Source organism: Malurus melanocephalus, unplaced genomic scaffold (assembly GCF_030028575.1).
Source record: "Malurus melanocephalus ecotype Western Australia unplaced genomic scaffold, MMel_1.1 scaffold_115, whole genome shotgun sequence".
NCBI lineage: Eukaryota > Metazoa > Chordata > Aves > Passeriformes > Maluridae > Malurus > Malurus melanocephalus.
The window spans coordinates 1,190,424-1,208,676 of record NW_026623347.1 but is presented as its reverse complement, the minus strand read 5'-3'; the positions used below and the strand labels follow the sequence as shown (position 1 = coordinate 1,208,676).

General features: G+C 43.4%; 1 protein-coding gene across 1 annotated transcript in view; it reads left to right on the top strand.

Moving 5' to 3' along the window:
- The window catches only part of SDK1 (sidekick cell adhesion molecule 1), a 375,512-nt gene that overhangs the window by 243,974 nt on the left and 113,285 nt on the right, over positions 1-18,253 (top strand). Inside the window, exons 14-17 of the mRNA XM_057369831.1 lie at positions 5,942-6,078; positions 12,723-12,870; positions 13,702-13,842; positions 17,214-17,395. Of these exons, the coding sequence (XP_057225814.1) occupies positions 5,942-6,078; positions 12,723-12,870; positions 13,702-13,842; positions 17,214-17,395 (608 nt within the window). The remainder of the gene's footprint in view (positions 1-5,941; positions 6,079-12,722; positions 12,871-13,701; positions 13,843-17,213; positions 17,396-18,253) is intronic.

The window sequence follows — 18,253 nt, the reverse complement described above, 5'->3', positions numbered from 1 at the left end:
CTCCCCACCTTTCTTCCCCCCAGGAACAGTGTGTTCCCCCTCTACCTCTGTGCCTGTCAAGAGGAATTCCCAAAGGCACAGATAAGTTTGTCACTGATTTCTGTTCAAACTGATGCAATTGAAAACCGGTGACCTTCAGGGTGACCTTCAGTTGTTCAATCTCTGAGTGGTCCAGTTTTCTAATCTCCAAAAAGAAGGAGAGAAAATTCCTTCTTCCTTTGCCTGCCCTTGCTGGAAGTCAGGCTTGGGGAGAGAGGTGGTGTTCCTTGCTGGAAGAACCTGCACTGACACACMGCACAGATACACCAGTGGTGCAGGATGGATCATCTCCCTCAGCGTGAAARAAGAAATAAAATATTTGCAAAGGAAAGCCAGAAAACTAATGAAGAACTTGCTAAAGTGCAGCCAAAGGTTACCTTGCTCATCAATTTTGCGCTGATGGTACTTGGGCACAGAAACTAATTGCTAGTCAAGATACTCTATTCATTCATTTGTCTTCCCTCTAAATGTGTTTATTCTTCATGTACATCACTTGATTTGATTTGCACGAGKTAAAACATTTGCGAGTGATGTTTCTCTTCTGCAAGAGATAGATTTTAATTTTACACTGATCTTGTTTTTCTCCTGGTAGAGTTTCCCAGCTGCATATGGGAAACATTTGCAGGTCTTTTGGTGATGAGCCCCTGCTTCTCTTGCATCCCTCCAAGTCACAGGGTTTGATCCTGGAAGTAATTGCGTGTTATGAAAGATCCCAGCTTCATTCAGCTTATTTTGACAGTCCTGTAAAAGCCACCCTGAAACACATACAGAGAGAAAAAGGCTTGTTCCTAAAGCTGCATAAGCTGAGTTATCACAATGCATCACTCACCTGATGGGAAACTCTGCTGATTCCGGCTCAAAGTATCCTGAGGATTCTCGGGATGTATAAAATATGCAGAATTACCACTMTCTGTGCCTGATGATACCCACTGCTCAATATCAGCCTGTCTGCAGCCCGTGCTAGAGGATCTCTTTGTTGTATGAATGTGACTGGAAAGTATGGTAATGCTGCATTGTTGGGAAAATCAAAGCCCTGTACAAGCCTCTGTTATGTCACAACATATAGTAAAATCTTTTAGGCTCTTTTTCTATGCAAAAATATGGGAAGGACAATGTAATACAAAAATAGGCAATTTATTCCTGGCAGCAAGTTCATCTTCTTTCAGTTCCCTTTCATCAGAGAAAGAACTATTATTGTTCTGTCTTCTTCAAAAGCAGGAGAGGGGAGCTAACCACTTATAATAAACCCCAGTGGGTTGCCAGGAATGCRCAGTATTGCCTTTGTCAGCCATCTATACATGAATTTGGATACCCTTCTTACTGGAGTATTTATAATTGCTGCTTCTTCCAATTCTTCCCAATATATGCCATGAAAAAAATATTGCTAAAATTAAAATCAGTGTGACCAGTGCAGGGTAAGAGATAAAAATGGTGTCCCATTACAAACTTAACCTGATACAGATCCCATATCCCTCAGTTCCAATAGCCCATCGCTTCCCCTTTCTACAGGGAGAAAAAGCAGGAAGAATGTCAGAYTTGAAAATATATTATTCCTTCCTCACTGGAAAGAAGGCTTCTATTTATTTTTCCAAGCTCTCTATTGAGATGTCATCCAAGAAGCAAGGTTCACTGCTGAGTCTAAGTGCACTTGATACTCAAAGGAGAAATATCGCCCAGAAATGCGCTCGGAAATAAATGCCATTGTGCCTGTTTGTCATGGAAGGTATAGCAGGGATGTAGGTGTTTTCAGCAAAAATAAAGCATAAAATTCAAACCCCTTTCCCAAGTCGTCTGTAGAATTCAGCAAATTGGAATGGGAAATAAATCTGTGCACTGTGGAACTTGGCAACCCTTTAATTCCAAAAATTCACCTTGTTACAGACCTGTGAGAGACAAAGCGCCTCGAAACCCGGGGCTGCCTCGCACGAATTCTTCCCCTGTTTATAAATTGGAATCTTTCRCAGGAGAAATTTCAAAAAGTCCTGAGCAACAGTTGCCACGTTTCTTAATTTAAACCATTAGGAACTTTGCTGAGCAGAGCCATCGGGGCTGAGCGCTCGGCTCCCTCCTCACCTCAGCCCAGTGCTGTTATCGGCTGTGGCAGATGAACCACCTGCTCCTGAGCAGACCTGGCCTGCTGGACCCAGCTGAGGAAATGGTTTATGAAATAGGAGCAGGGCTTTTCATAAACCGACAAGAAAACTTGTTTAATCTCCTGTGCCTTTTTAGTAATCCCCTCTTCAGTCACAGCCTCTCTAATTACCTGCTGTTGGACCATTTTTCTCAGAAGTCGCTCCAAACCGTGTCTGGTTTATTTTCCTCAGCAAATAGTCTGCTTTTAGCTAATTTTATAAAACACTCTCTGCGTTTGCTGAGTGAATTTTTCAGCTGCCCTCTGGCAGTGATGAGCTGACTCCAAACATTAGGGTTTCTGTTTTGAACATGTATCATCTGCAGCTGGCTAATATTTCTCTCCCAGATTGTCACAATGACTTCATGTTCTTTTCTCGCAAATGCACTATTTTAATTGCTTTGTCAGAGTTCCCTCAGGTCACCTTGGTGGCAATGCCATTAACCCTGGGCTTATCTATCAATTACAGATTTTCAAGTGTCCATGGACACATTTTGCTATCACACAAAGTGAGTTATGGAAAACTTGACTCTGTGCAACTGTTCAGCATTATAAGAGTGAGGTTTTAAGATACTCTCTATTGAAAAACTTCCATATATTTCCTGTTGGGCCTTCAGCAAACAAAAGAAAGATAATAATGCTGGAATTACACTTGCAGTGTCTGGTCAAGGGTGTTGTGGTCCTAAACCTCATCCACTTTCTCGGTGCATAAGAAGCTGACCARTTCTACTCTGAGGTCCTTCTCACCCTGAAGAAGGGTTGAAATTAGAATTCCCTGCAATAATTTCTTGGGTGTTAGGAGCAMGGAAAAGTAATCCTCTTAAAGGCAGAATAGCAGGAATGATCTCTTTGGGGAGCGTGAATATTCATGATGGTGGTACAGGTCTCATTTATCATCCCTTCCACAGGGCATGTGGTAGCAAATGGGAAGGAGACAAAGTGTAAGTGCTTGCTAAAGTAGAAATTACTGCTTATTAATCCCTGCTTTTGTATACCACAACGACAGAGGTACACTGCTGGGCTGAAATGTCTTTGTAGCTTTAAATAYTTGTTTCTGTCCAGGTGTGTTTCTCAGTCACTGTTTCTGGCAGCCTCCAGGGGTTTAGATCTGTGAACACCATCTGTTGCTGCTCAGTGTGGACACGTCTGGGTGCAGGCTGTGATTTCTGTAGGTTTGGTGTCCCGGGTGGAGGCAGCAGCTCACACTGCTCCATCTCTGTCTGAGCACAAAGTGCCCATTTCCTTCGTGCTGCTGCTGATTGTCACTGTCAGCCTGAGGGAGTTATCAACTCAACACAAATCCWCAGCAAACAAAACCCCAGGTTTTAACTCGGTTTGTGCGTTACAGAACAGGGAAAAGGGGATGTCCCCTCTTCTTCAAAAGAGTCTTGTGCACTTGGAAAAAGGGACTGAGCTCTAAGTCTTCCTTAATTCTGTAGTCTCAGTCTTCATGTGAGCTCTTAATTGAGCCTTTCCAATGTATGGGAGACCAAAATTAGCAAATGCACACCTTGAAAATACCCCTAATAATACCAGGAGTGCTCATTTCTGCCCAGGAAAGCATTTACCTGGGGATCATCTGCTGTGAGCTCCCCCTCAGCCATTCCTGTGGCCATCATCTTCCAGAAGGAGCTGGAGCCACAGCCCATCCTGAGCTCACCCAAGGGACTGGTGATGGATGAAGGGGGGACTGGGACTCCTGTGAGCCGTGTAGCAGCAAGACGTTTCACTCTTCCCTTCAGTAATTACCTTTGCCAGCTTAATCACAAAAACTTTTCCAACCAGCTTGCTTAGGACATAATGATAAATTGTGGTGGAGGTTTAATGTTTATTATAATTTAATGTTTCATTCAAAATTAAGCAGCACACTCCTGTAGTCCCTGGGTAAATGGCCATATTTTACACCCCCACACTTTTTGGTGACAGCCACGCTCTGTCTCACAGGTCAGCTGCCCTCCTGCTCTGTTCCCATGTCCCCCYCTTCCCTAAACTTGTTTATCCAAAATTTCACAGTGTTTCATTCAAAATCTGCTTCCTTTGGGCCCTCACGTGCTCCTTGCTGAGCCTGCTGTTTGTTTTAGCCCAAAAATGGCCCTGTCTGAGCTGTCAGTGCATCCCAGACAGGAGTGAGAACAGTCAACTTCAGCCCCTCACCATCGAGGCGTCTCAAGCAAGCGATTTAATGAAGTTGAGATGTGAATCACACCCCGAGGTGTCATTCCATGTTTACTACAGAAAGAGCCCGGGGTCACTGTGCTGCTAATTTGGTTCTGCGTTTAAAGGCAAATGAGACGAGACAAGGCTTTGAGTCTCAGGTTTAGCCCCAGGAAATATCAACCCCTCTTGCCTGGAGAGAGGTGGGCAGGGAAGTGCCTTCTGCTTCTGGTGCCTCATTAGCTGTGTGTTTTTCCTGCCACTCTTTGGCTCTTCCAGCAGTATATATATATATATATTTTTTTTTTTTTTTTTTTTGGTGCTAACTCCACAGTGCATATCCATCAGAAACGCATAAACAAAAGCATTCACGGCTTTAACAGAAAAATAATAAAACTATTGTCTGGCTCTCCATATGTTCCTCAGTCTTCCAGTAGAAACAGAAATCCAGGACATATTTATTGTTGTGGCTTGGAGCCAGAGCCTGTATTTACTTTTGTGAGTGGCTGAGGAGTTGCGGTTTTTAAATAACTCCGAGCCTTCAGTGGCAAAATACATCATGAGCAGGAATTACTGTGTTCTTAATTTCAGTGTGTGATGCCCTCRTGGCTTTCTGCTCTGGCCTGAGCTGCAGAAGGGTCATCCTCAGCCTTCCTGGGGAGGAGGGCAGATTGGATGGCTGAAAACTGGCCCTCCTTGCTTTTCTTTACTCCAAAATCCTCGTCCTCCGTAGGAACCGGGGTGATGAGGAGCAGAAATCATGCTCAAGTATTATGCTGAAGGGCTTTTATCTCTTAAAACACATCAGCATTTAAGGGTTGCAGCAGAATTTAGTGGTCTCGCTTCGCCATTCAGCTCCCACTTTCAGCCAATGGGTACAAATGAAATGGTTTCCCACAAATTTCCTTTATGTGGMGAAATCACACATTTTAATTGAGCTGCTGTTTTATTTTTGTTTTTGTAAAATGTTTCATTTTGTATTTCCATGGGGTTTCTGCAGGCATTTYCACTACATTTTCTGGTTGGGTGCTTCCAAAAAAATCCTTATTATAGGGAGGAAGGATTCTACCCATGACAGGATAAGCCTGAATCCGTGAGTAAATCAAGCTGTTCTGTAGCCTAAGAATACATATGGTAATTTTGATTAGTAGCTCTGTGTGGATAGTGTCAATGTCTTCTGCTTCCTTGAGTATGAAAAATTCCATGTTAAATCRTATCTCCCATGTGTGTTACTGTTTATACATATCACTGCTGTCACATTGCAGGACATCATTGTGAGGAGGGAGAGAAAGCGAGAGAGGAAATTTATTGACCAACTTGCTCAGTCAAAACCAGGAGGAAAATCAGCTTTTCTCCRCATTTAGCAACATGTCCATTAGCTGTACTAAGCATCAGCCTTGGGACTTCCAGCACAGCTTTTTTTTTTTCCCCAAACAGGATAAAATTGTGAAGAATCCCGAGATGTCTTTCATTTATTTAATTGTACAATAGCTGCCGGTGTTTTTATATCCATCATCACACGGGGCTGATGTCGCCTGCCTTTAACTGTGGCTGAATGAAATGCAGATTAATTTTTCTGTGCTGTTTTTTACCCTCCCTTTCTCTTTTCCTTCCCAGCGAGCTGCCTCACTCCCCACAGAACCTGGTGGCTGCTCTGAACTCCTCCTTCAGCCGCAGCGTKGTGCTCTCCTGGGTGCGCCCCTTCGACGGCAACAGCCCCGTGCTCTACTACGTGGTGGAGCTCTCTGAAAACAGTAAGTCCAACACATTCCAGCCTCACCTTGTTCTTAATCATCCCTTCAGACTCCCCTCTTAGCAGAGCTGCTGCAGTTTGCTGAACAAGAGCCAGCCTGCACAGGGTTTTAGCTGTTCACGCACTGAAAGGGTCAAATGACCAAGACTGAGATGGAGGGATTGTTTCACAGGAAAGRCTTGGTTCCACCTCCAGTGTTGCCAGCCAGAGTTGAGGCACAACAGCTCATTCTTCTGAAACAGCAGCAGTCAGATTGTTCCATCCCATGGTTGTCCTTTTCTCCAGTTTCATGGATTTCTTGGTGCATTCACAGCCCCATTTTCACCTCAAAGATGCAGGCAGGGTGATAATTYGAGGAACTGATGGTCTGTCTGAGAAACAAACTTGGATGTCAATAGGAGCTGCTGTTTTACCTCTCTGTGGGCTCATACATTTTCTCTGCTTTCTCCAGATTATCATTTTACACCSTTCCTTTAGGCTGAGGATGTTTAASTGCAATCCAAATATCTGATTTTACGGGTTACAAACCTGGGCATTGGGGATTGCCACTTCCCACGGTTTTATCATGCTGTACACCAGATCCTCCATMTCCAAGGTTATCCAGGGACGGTGCTAATGCCTCTTTAGGAGTTGATGGAAAGATGAGGTTATATGGAAATTGGTCACCTTGGCAATACTTTCCAATCTCTGTCACCCTAGGAGCTGGAAATCCAAGCTGAACAATTGATTCTTGATGAAAAAATTAAGAGCATCAGTTTTTGTGACATGTGGAAATTAGTCACTGCATAACTGAATGTGAAACAGTTCTGATTTCTGATTATCTGGGGAGCAGCAGTTTGTTTTGCCACACAGAGAGCTTGAGAGGAGACTTGAGCTTCAGATCACATAYCAGCCTTTTGCTTTGCAGGCTGCAGTGCATAACTTCTCAGATGTGGAGGTCCCAGAACCAATGATCTTGACAACTGTTGAGCAAGGTGCAGGTTTCTAATTCTGGCAGAAATCCGAAGTCATGTCCAGGACTGCTGTCCTTAAAATAGTTCTTTCCAAGCAAAGTTCAAGCAAAGACTCCTGATCTTTTTGTAACAAATGAATGAGAAAATCCAGGATCCTGCACTCATACTCCCCTCTACCCTTTTATCACCACGTTCCTTTTCATTGTCACTCTTCTCTTCCCTCCCATAACTACAGGCCAGTAGCTGCCTTTTCACTTTTCCTTCCCTGTTCTTTAACCCAAGGACGTTACCCCTGTGTTCCTTGTTCCCCAGTGGCTTTGACAATGACARTTTAGTGAAGTCCCAGTCTGGGAACACGATTCAAGGTCCTAGAGCTGTATTTACAGGCAGCAGAAAATGCACTTGGGTCCTGCATCGACTGGGACAAATCACTAAGAGAGGCAGTTCATTCAGTGCCAGAATCATGGAATTGTTTCAGTTGGAAGGGACCTTACAGATCATMTCGTTCCATCATCTTTCTTATGTCATGGACAAGTTTGGAAGACCTTCAAATCCTTTCTACCAAGGATGCTTTGCAGTTGTATAGGAATGGRGTAGATGTGCCATCATTTTAGAATTAATTCACTGGAATTTGTCGAAGGCTCAGCCAAAATCAACAATAGTTCTTTGGAAAGCGTGCAAACAGTCCCTGAGAGCACCACAGGATCCTGTGAACCACTCATCGCTCTGGGATAGATTCAATAATTTTGGCTGATGGCTGATCTGTCCCTGAGAGGGTCTCTCCAAATCACAGGTGTGTGTTCTGCAGCAGCTCAAAGCTGCAAGAGCCACACACGGGCCAGGTTTCCTGTGAATTGAGCATCTGAATTCCCAGATATATTGCAGATCTTGCTGTCCTATACATTTTTGTCTTTATTTACATTGCTTTTATGTGCCATGTGTGAATGGCTGCCCACAGAAGTAGGACAGAGAGGAATCCGAGCCCTTGGATGCTCCACTTTTGCTCTCTTATTCCAGATATCCTTGCTCAGCTCTCCAGTGCCAGCAGAGCAGCACAGCAATGTCAGCAGCAGCTTTGGTTTGGAGCTCTGGCTGTAATGTCTGCGCACTGTCACTGTCTTTATTTTGTTTTAATTTTCCTGAAGTGTTGTTTTTTCGGATTTATTTTGATCTCAGCAGTGTGTGGTTAATATTTCGCTTCTCCAGATTTCTCACTGCTCTGGAAAGCACCTCCTTCCCTTTGTTCCCACCCAGCTCMGGTGCTGTTTGTGAGCAAAGCTGACATTTGGTACCGTGTAGGTACAGCCTGGGCTGATGTGACTCTGCARAAAGTTCCTTTGCTTTTCCAAGACCATTTCCTTTGGGATTTTGTGCTGCAGAAGGAGCGAGTGTCGGGGAGGCAGGGAATATCCCCCACGAGCTCTSCCACTGTCCCAGCAGCCTCCCATCCCAATCCCCCTGCACTTTCCAACATGAAGGAAAAATATCAGAATTATGATTTGTTTACCAGTTAACGAAGCTGCCCAGATTTTGTTCTCAGTTCTGTGGAGTTTGAATGTTYRGAGTTTGAATGTTTGGGTTACAACTGAGAGGCAGACTTGTTTTGTTGCCTTTTTTTGCCATTTTATTATCTTTTTTAGCTGTTTCATTCTTTTTTAACTGTTTTGTTGTCTTTTTTAGTTGTTTTGTTGCCTCTTAGCTGTTTTGTTGCCTTTTTTAKCTGTTTTGTTTTGTTTGAGYGTTACCCAAAAGCTTTAGGATCCATTGTAGGTTTGGAAGCATATACTGTAAATGAACACACAACAGGGTCTGTTGCAGAGAAATAGCTGAAGAGGGTTCAAAATAACAAGTATCAATTTCAGGGGTTTAATTAGCAGCTGCATTAGAGGGAGGCGTGTCACTCCACCTGGCATGGATTAGAACTCCTTTTCATTAATATCAATTCAGTAAAGAGATACAAAAACCCTATTTTAATTAGAGGAGAAAAACAGTGGCAGATCGTGCACATAAATTGCTGGGAATATGAACGACTATGGCCACCTAATTTTTAAAATTAATGTATTTGGCACAATGCAATAATTTTCAAATTACAAGTATTCACAGTAGACTCTATCTGTGGGTGACTTGAGACATATGGCCTTAAACATTTGGGGGCAAATTTACAATCTAATTTGAAAAACACAGTTCCAAGGAAACACAGTCATTAAGTATTCCTGCCCACACAGAGCCAAGAATGTGAACCTTGATTTGAAATAGGATTTTCAAATAAATAGTACCATGCATTGCTGTCATTTGCACTAATATAATTTTGGGTGTTTCATGACCTGTTTAGCCCCGTTGTGATTTACTTCGGAATTCCAATGAAGTGTCTTCATGGAGTTAGGAGGGGATATGCTTATTTTATTCCAAAGAGGTTTAGACTGAAGGAATTAATCAAAAAATATTCTTAACAGTCTTTTAACTGAAGAAATGAATTAAGACTTATAGAATTCTGCTGAGGACAATTAAGATAAAAGCCCATWTTTGTTTTATTGTATTCTGGGATATCTGTGCTGTGTGAGGTAATGATATAACTCAGGTTCATCACGTTGTGCCAATGAGGAGATAATAAAAGCTCCTGTGGAAACCATTTCTACATGCTTAACTAAAACTGTGAACTGCCATCCTGAGTTTGGTAGCAATAATCAAATGGCAAATATTGAATTCATTGATAAATCTTTGCAAAAATCAAAGTAAAACTGCATTGCTCATTATGATTGTGACTCAGATTTAGATATGATAATGTTAAAAGATTCTCTGTCTCAGGCCAATGGTAGACCTTGTATAAGTCCTACCAAACAAAGGATGAACCATTTAGCTTTCATTTGGGTTTTTTGCAATATCATGTTGCTACAAAGGTTTGGAAGATGAATTCAGTGAACTCCAGCAGTACAGCAAATTCCAATGCTGCCATTATGCAAAACCCCCTGGAGAAGGAAAGAGATGGAAATGTGCTCCAAACCTGCAAAAATCAGCTTTCTGCAGTAGATCTAATCTGTGATATCGAATTAGAAATGATTTTTGAGGAATTTGCAATTAATGCATGAACTGTAGGGTAGATGGGGAAATAGAGAAGAAATGCCTCTTGGCACATAACCAGAGTTATTGAACGTATCACAAGCGCATCCAAAAATTCATGACGGGGGAAAAAAAAAAGTAATTTCTAAAACCCCAAAATGACATTGTAAAGCGGAGGACAGCCTGTGAGATTCTTCATTTCCAATAAATTAACTTGGAGAGGCAATCAGAGTTAATTCAGAAGGCCCAATATTTGTGAGACAGCTCAACATGGAAGTCKCTCAGACAGTGGCAATTACGGGGGAAGAGCAGCAGAGCCCGGAGTGTGTTCTGGGCAGCTGGAGTTAAATGAAGGATTAGCAGAGTCTGTTCAGTCRAACAGAGCCTTATTTAATAGTTTGACCTGGCAAGTCTTCTGTCACYATGGAGCTTCTCCAGGCTTCCTGGGACAGGTGAGTGACAGCCATCCCTGGAGGAGAGCGGAGGAGAGGAGGTGTTGAAAATTTTATGGCACGTTTCCCTTGTCAGAATGCTCTTCTCCTGCACAACCCTGGGGTTGGTTGTGTATCTAAAGAGGGAGATCCGTTTTTTGAARTGTTTTGTTTATTGATTGTCAAAAGAAAAGACTTGACATTTAAATTTTAAAGATACTCRGTGTATCCAGTGCTCCAGGAGCGAGCAACTGCTCCCCAACCCGCCCTCCTCTCCGAATCAYAGCGCCCAGGAGATGAATAGGCTTCGTTTATATTAGTTTCCAGTTTAATCTCTCTTCCTGCCAGATCTTTTATCTTCCACCAGGAGAGGAAAAAGAATTAATAAAGTATTCTACAGATGCAGCATATAAACAGAGCGAGGCCCCAAGGTGCTGAGGAGATTAATAGGGCCTGTTGTCGAATCAAACTGCTCACTGCGTTGAGCTGCTTGGGTTAAGCACTCTCAGGTGGTGTTTGCACTGKCAGTAAACAAATGAAATGCTCCAGGAAACGGACCACTGCCCAAGTAGCTCGTACAAGGGTGTTTCACTCCCCTCTTGGTGTCTGCTCTTCCATTTTCCTCAGGAAGTTCCTTCAGGCAGTGCGCTAGGTCGTTCCTTGCCTTCAGCTTTCCTTGATTTGTGGCCGCGCACTCCGACTGTAACAAGGCTGTTTGGGAAGTCTCAGGGGAAGCCTGTGAAAATTCAGAGCTAGGGTGCAAAAAACTCCTAAGCARTGCTTTTGCAGATGGCACAGGTGTGCTTCCTCTAAGGGCTCTCTAAAAGAAATTCAGTGTTCAGCTAAGATAAATTGGTATCGAGATCTCGCAGCCAAAGTGGCTGTTGGTAAATCAACAATTGGCAAGGGCAGAACTTGACTGCTGTGCAAATGTCCYTCTCCAGCATTCCCAGGATTCTGCTGTGTCAGTTTTCCTGTTAAAAAAGACTTTGTTCTGGCAAGGCCCTTACTGGAATAAATACATTTGGAGTAATTTGAAGATGCAGTGTTTATAGCCCAACTGGCATCACACCCTTGAGGACTTAAACTTGCTAAGGAATCTGCCAGAAAAGCACAAAATTAGTGGCTTCTGTCTTGGTGTGAAGTTTAGCAGCCTTCCACATTTGGGACATCTCATCTTCATTTCGAGGCAGACGTTGGGGTGACCTGCCAGGAGCCACGATGCGCTTCTGATGAGCAACACGCACGGATAACGTTGCCAAAATCTACAGCGAGCTCCTCAGCAATTTCCAGAAGTGTTAGCAATTTTGAGCAGGGAGCATGAAAACAGCTGGTATTATTTAAAAACTGAGCAAATCTTCAAATTGGCTGATTCGGTTGCTGTACTGTTGCAACACAGACCAAATGTCACCTCTCCCTGACTATTTCAGTCATGACTTCAGGGAGAATATGTGACACCAGGCTATGGAGAGAAGAAGTCAGAATATTTAATTTTCAACATGTTTCATTTCTGACCTCTTTGAAAACTTGTAAATGTAATTTGGGCATCAGAGGAGCTGGGTATGGCGAGAATGTGAACTGACAGTGAGGGGTTTATAGTGCTGCCAGGGCTCTTTCTAGCAGGGAATCTTCCTAGGACAATTAGATTCCACGCCAAATACTATCACTAGGAAAAAAAAACCAAAAACTGCAGACACATCGAATCAGCAGCAGGAGCTTTCTCAGGTCTTGCAGCAAAGGGCTGATTTGGCAGAGAGAGTCACGCTTCTACACCTGCTTGCAAGCTGGCTAGGAAGATATTCCAAACTGACTGTGAATTTCATTAGAATCCTTCCACCAGAGCTGCTCATGGGTGTGGTGGTGTGATGGCCTGCCAAACAGATGGGTTGTGAAATACACAGCCCATCTGTCTTTATCATGCTTGTTTCCTCTTTTATTAAAATGTTAATGAATATAGTTTTTATTTATTATGCCGTGACATGTGCAGCATCACTTTCCAGTAGACAAATGTGCAATCTGCATAACCGTGTGGGCTGACAGGAAGGTTTCTTCTGCTGAAAAGAAACTTCTTCCCAAAGTTCCTCTGAGGGAAGCAAGCACAAAGAGCTCTGAGCAGTCAGAGGCATTTTCTCACTTCTGCARGGCTTTTGACARGCACTTTCATCWTTTTTTYYTTTTTTTYCCCTTGCTMATTTTTCCAACAGACTCTCCCTGGAAGGTTCACATCTCCAACCTTGACCCGAAGATGACCGGTGTCACYGTGAGTGGACTCACTCCAGCCAGGACCTACCAGTTCAGGGTGTGTGCGGTCAACCAGGTGGGGAAGGGCCGCTACAGCGCTGAAACCAGCAGGTAAGAACATGTCTGTGTGCTGAAGGACAGCAGCCTTGGGAGGGACAAAATGCTGATTGCGAATGAAGAAGTAAAATAATCTTTTTGCACAGTGATTGGGAGATGGAGAAGTTACCAAGAGTTCTCTGCAGCTGGCAGGAGMTGGGGATGGATGAGGGCATTTGGGAGATGAGGAGATCAACACATCGTGGGAGAGGTGTCCTCGTGCTTCCAGAGTGTCAGCTGAGCAGAATCTTGGAAATAATATTTTGCTCTTGTGCTAAGGCCGAGCAGTTAGCCCGGGCAGGAGCACAGTGCTCACCCTGTCATGGCAATGTCACTTGTGGMGCTCACCCAGATGTGACAGAGAAGGATGGCTTCATCATACTTGGTTTCAAATGCATCCCCCTTCTTCTCTGAACCAAAGCTCGCTGCGAGCTCGAATTGCAGAGCAGCTGAACTCTAAATGGCTTTTTCGAAATGTAGGAGTTTGATATGAAAAATATTGAAAGAGCTGAAAGAAACAATTTGGAAGGAGTCACAGACACTGGACCTGAGCTCTTACTCATTCAGGCTTGTAATCTTTTTAAAGAGTTGTAGCAGCCTGGGTGATTCTGAGAGAATAGGGTTACCTCAGCTGTCTGTCTTGTTGCTTGCTTAACTGATTTCCTATTATGTTGATTTGTTGTAACTATTTCATGCATGTCTTCAGCAGTTTGATCAGCATTATATTTCTTTCTAGTCATCAGACTGTGATAAAAGAAAGTGCTTCACTTGGAGTGGCTACAGGAAATAGACTGTTATTTATGATTCCTTTCAACACCCATGTCCATCACATTCTTTTGTGCTTAGGCTGATGCTGCCTGAGGAGCCCCCCAGTGCCCCCCCTAAAAACATCGTGGCCAGTGGGAGAACCAACCAGTCCATCATGGTCCAGTGGCAGCCTCCTCCCGAGAGTGAGCACAATGGGGTTCTCCATGGCTACATCCTAAGGTAAGTCCTTCCCCAACCTGGAGAGTCCTGGTGTGCACAGGAGAGTTCAAATGGTGTGATTTAAGAGTGTAATAAAAACTGTGTCTAACTGAATTAARGATGTTAATTAACGTTTGCAAATGCTGAGGCTGCCCTGGTTTGTTAAATATGAGAAAATGGGACTCTTCAAGAGGTCACAAGGGTGCAGCCACTTAAATTCTGTCTGTCCTGGAGTCTGGGGTCTCCATCAGCTGCTCCAAAGAATCAGCTCCCTGTGGAGACTCACAGGATCCTTTTATTCCATTTTCAAAGGGAAGTGAAGCACTGACTGATCCAAGTGTTCACATGGGAAGCTGGTACCGTGCAGCCTATGCAGATGTGTATTTGCTTATTACAAGCTCAGCTCCCTGCTCAAAAGGTTAATTAAATTTATCAAAGACACAACAGGGCCTCTGCCTATGGAGGAGCAACAAAAGAATCAATAAACTTCAGTTTTGTGCCAAACAAAATGGAGAGGGGGAATGACAGGTCAGACGCTTCGTGGCAGACCTTGGTTCRGTTTTGAAAATCAGCCAGATGAGTWAGATTCCTTCAGCCCTGTCTGGATTTATTAATGGGAGACACATTCAGGCAGGTAACTGGGAATCCTGAATAATCCAGTCTGGCTGCTTGCACAGGATTCACTGTGTTGGAAAGGATGTTGCCACACTTGAGAGACTTTTTCAGAGCATTTCCCTTGGGTAATTTTTTGGGAATCGGTATTCACTCCTACCCAATTCCACTACAGCTTCCTGCTCATTTGGCATCTTCCACATCCTGCAGTGCTAGCAGCCAGCTCGGGCCACACCTCCAGTGAGGGAGGCATTATCTAAATTAGAGTTTTTGTGGGAAACTCCCAGCCACTGACGTTATTTCCAAGTGATGGCTGCGGCCTCCTGTGAACTGGCTGCTGACATTTTTGATACGGTGTCCTCCAGAAATGTAAAAGGTAACTGAATTCTGCAGTTTAAATGCCATAATCCTGATCTAGCTGAGTTCCTACTTTTGCTGGCATGGATGAAAGGCTTTTGTCATGCTAAGAGTGTTGGTGAGCTCCCAGAGCAGCCCTGCAAAGTTCCCTCTGCAGGCAGAGTGAATGTCTCACCTGCACAGAGCCCCTTGTGCAAGTGCCCCTTGGTGCAAGGTTTCGGGGCTGGACTCAGTTTGAGATTGTGCCAGCCATGGGTGGGGAAGGTGTTTGAACTTCTGCCTGCAGACAGAACCTTGTCCTGAGTCCTGGGTACCCATTTGCACAGGGTACAAAATGTCATTTATCCAATCCTTCCCTTCAAACTCTCCTCAGTGGCAGGATTAGTTCCTTGGGTATTCCCAGKGAGTCTTTCCCAGTCTCAGCATTCAATCCTTTAAAAAGCAGTCCCAGAGCCTCCTACTTCTGCAATCTGTGCTGTTTTCCTTATATAGCATTTCCAATAAATGTTCAACTTTGGTATCTTTTGCAGTATTTAGCTGCATAATTGATCCCTGACCTTGCTGTAACATCTCTTTCTGTTTCAATTATGATCATATTCATTATGCTCAATCTGTGAACATTTTTGGTGTCTACTGGCTTTGTCTTGATGACAGAGCAGAGAAACCATTTATTCAACAGGAATTTAAGATTATCACATAAAAGCCCAACTGTCCCAGGTAATAAACCAGGCTGCTCTTCCCAGTTGAATTGTGTGGTCACAGCAATATGCCCTGAAGAACAGTGTTCCTCCGCTGATTTCTGCAGAATTAGGGTACAGCAGAATGAAAAGCACCAGGAATTCCAGAAACTCAGAGCTCAGGACATGCAAGATGCTAAACTGATGGAACACCTGATCTTTAAAAGTGAAGGTGCACTGCACAAGTCATGTGGAGTATACATCAAAGTCCGTGGTGAGAAAAATCATGAAGACATGACATTTCTGAACTGGCCTCCTTCCTCTGCCCTTTTTCTCACTGCCAGTATTGCATTTAGGGGTCTGCCATGCTAACAGCAGAACAGATTAAATCACAGGAGCACTTACACCTTGTCTGCTGGGCAGGAGACAAAGCATCGCTGCATAAGAGCTGCCTTGCCAGGGAGCACACACCCTGCACAGGAGGTGAGAAAGGGAGAGCAAGGCATTCAATAAACGCAGCTGAGGGCTGGTGTTTCTTTATTTCCATTTCTGTTTCATAAATGGAATCACACCAGTGTAGCATTACAGATATTAAGTGTGCTAAAGGATGGTCAGGCAAGCAGCAGAAAATCGAGGTTTTGTCAGTGATTAAGAACTGATCTCTTTATAGAAGGACTTTGGAATGAAAATCTCTGGCTGAAACACGTGAAATTCTCTAGTCATAAATATTTCACCAATYTAACTTAAATGAATTTAAACTCTTGGTGATTGCAGTGAAGCAAAGGATGGATAAGAGTGTATAAAAGTTGTGTGGTGAATAAAAATACAAATGTTTCCCTATTTATCTTTTTCATGGAATAGTAATGCCTCGTGTCCCTTATTTGGCCTCTGTTTTTTGGATTTTTTGTGAATTAGCATACTGTGAGCATYCACTGTACCACTTTCCTAAAGGAAGGAAAACAAACAGTATTATTCACATTCACAGATTTGCAAGGTTTGTTTGTTTTCCATAATTTAGTTCTTCTCTGTAGTTTGTTGGCCTGAAGAGACACATCAAAGGGGCTCTGTTTTCTGGAATACAGTTTTTACATGGGAAAATATATTCAATGTTTCAGCTTCTCATATCTCAGCAGAAAGAGTTTCAGGATATTTACCACCCACCTGTGTTTGACACAACCCTTCTCCTGGAATTCCAGTGCTTACCCAACCCTTAAATCTCAACTGTATTCCATCCTTATTTTAATTACTCTGTGAAGTGAATTCTGGTAGAAGCCAAGGATGCCAATGGCTGAGAGTCCAGAAGGTCAAAGCCCTCTGAGCTCTTCCTTTTTCAGATTTCAGAAGTGAAGGAAAAAAACCTTTCTCGGGCTGATTTACAGCAGCRCTCTGATAAAAATCACATCTGGGCTATTTTTTGTACTAAATCACAGYTTTTACTAGACAAGCCACATTTAAAAAGCTGTAATTTTTCTGCAACCATAAAACAGGATAAAATACCCGTTTTGTTTAGCCCTGAGCCTGTAATCTCAGCGAGATCAGATTATGAACACTATAGCAGTCAAACATGATAYGGTCTTATCAGAAGTTGCTCTGTTCCTCCTGATTATTTTTCATTATTCTTGGTAAAATTCCGCTGTGGAACTTTGCATATTTTCTCTTCACAAAGGAAGCTATTTTGCCAATCAGGATATTTTCYCTGATTGATACCATCTCATTAACCAGCTAATTTCTCTCCCCATCTGGTAGGTATCGCCTGGCTGGGCTCCCAGGAGAGTACCAGTACAAGAACATCACCAGCGCAGAAATCAACTATTGTTTGGTGAAAGACCTGATCATTTGGACCCAGTACGAGATCCAGGTGGCATCTTACAACGGAGCTGGGCTGGGAGCCTTCAGCAGGCCCGTGACAGAGTACACCCTGCAGGGAGGTAAGAAATCCCACTGGGATCTCCTTCGTCATCCCAGCTTTGGCGCGGTTTCCTCGGGGGATGTTCTCTCTGGCAGTCCCACCTAAAAACCTGGGAAATGAACGGTCATTTCAGTCGAATTTGATGGACCTGCAAATTTCGAATGCCTGAGCAGATTTCAGAATTCAAATTTCAAACCTCTTCCTGAGCGGAGCAGAAGCTCTGCTCTATCTCTGTTGTWGGAAAAGCTGTGAGTGAAGACAAAAATTATCAGTTTGTGTTGACCCKCGTGATGACGCGGTGCCACTCTGGCAGGTCAGAGTCAGCTGCAGCAGAAGTAATAAATAGAAATGCTGATGAGAGCTGGGGTCCTGGGGAATGGATTTATGGGACCTGTGACAGGCAGGGGCTGAGGTTACTCTGCCAGGAGAGTTAGAGAAAATATGGCAGGGAATTGGTTTTATCATGGCCAAGGCATGCRAGATGCTGCATATGCAATACAGGAGACAGAAAAAAACAGCTGCATTAGTTCTGATAATCACAGAATTTCTTGTTTTAGAAACATGGAATAAATTGTAAGGAAAGTGTAGGGAGAGAAATACAACCTGTGGAGAAGCATTTCAGGAATGGTGCAGACGCTTGCAAAGGGGAAGATGAAATGTTCTTTAAAGCCCTGATTTTTATGCTACAGCTYCTCCACACTTTTCTAAGTGCTTTAAGAAGAGTATAAATTACACCAACAAAAGGATATGTAATTACTTTTTACAACCAGTATAAGGCATGTTTACACCTCTAGATTGGTATAAAAATCTGTAGGATAATTAAGTGCCAGGTCCTTAAGGCTTCCATATATTCCCATAATTGCAGGGTTGTGCTGGA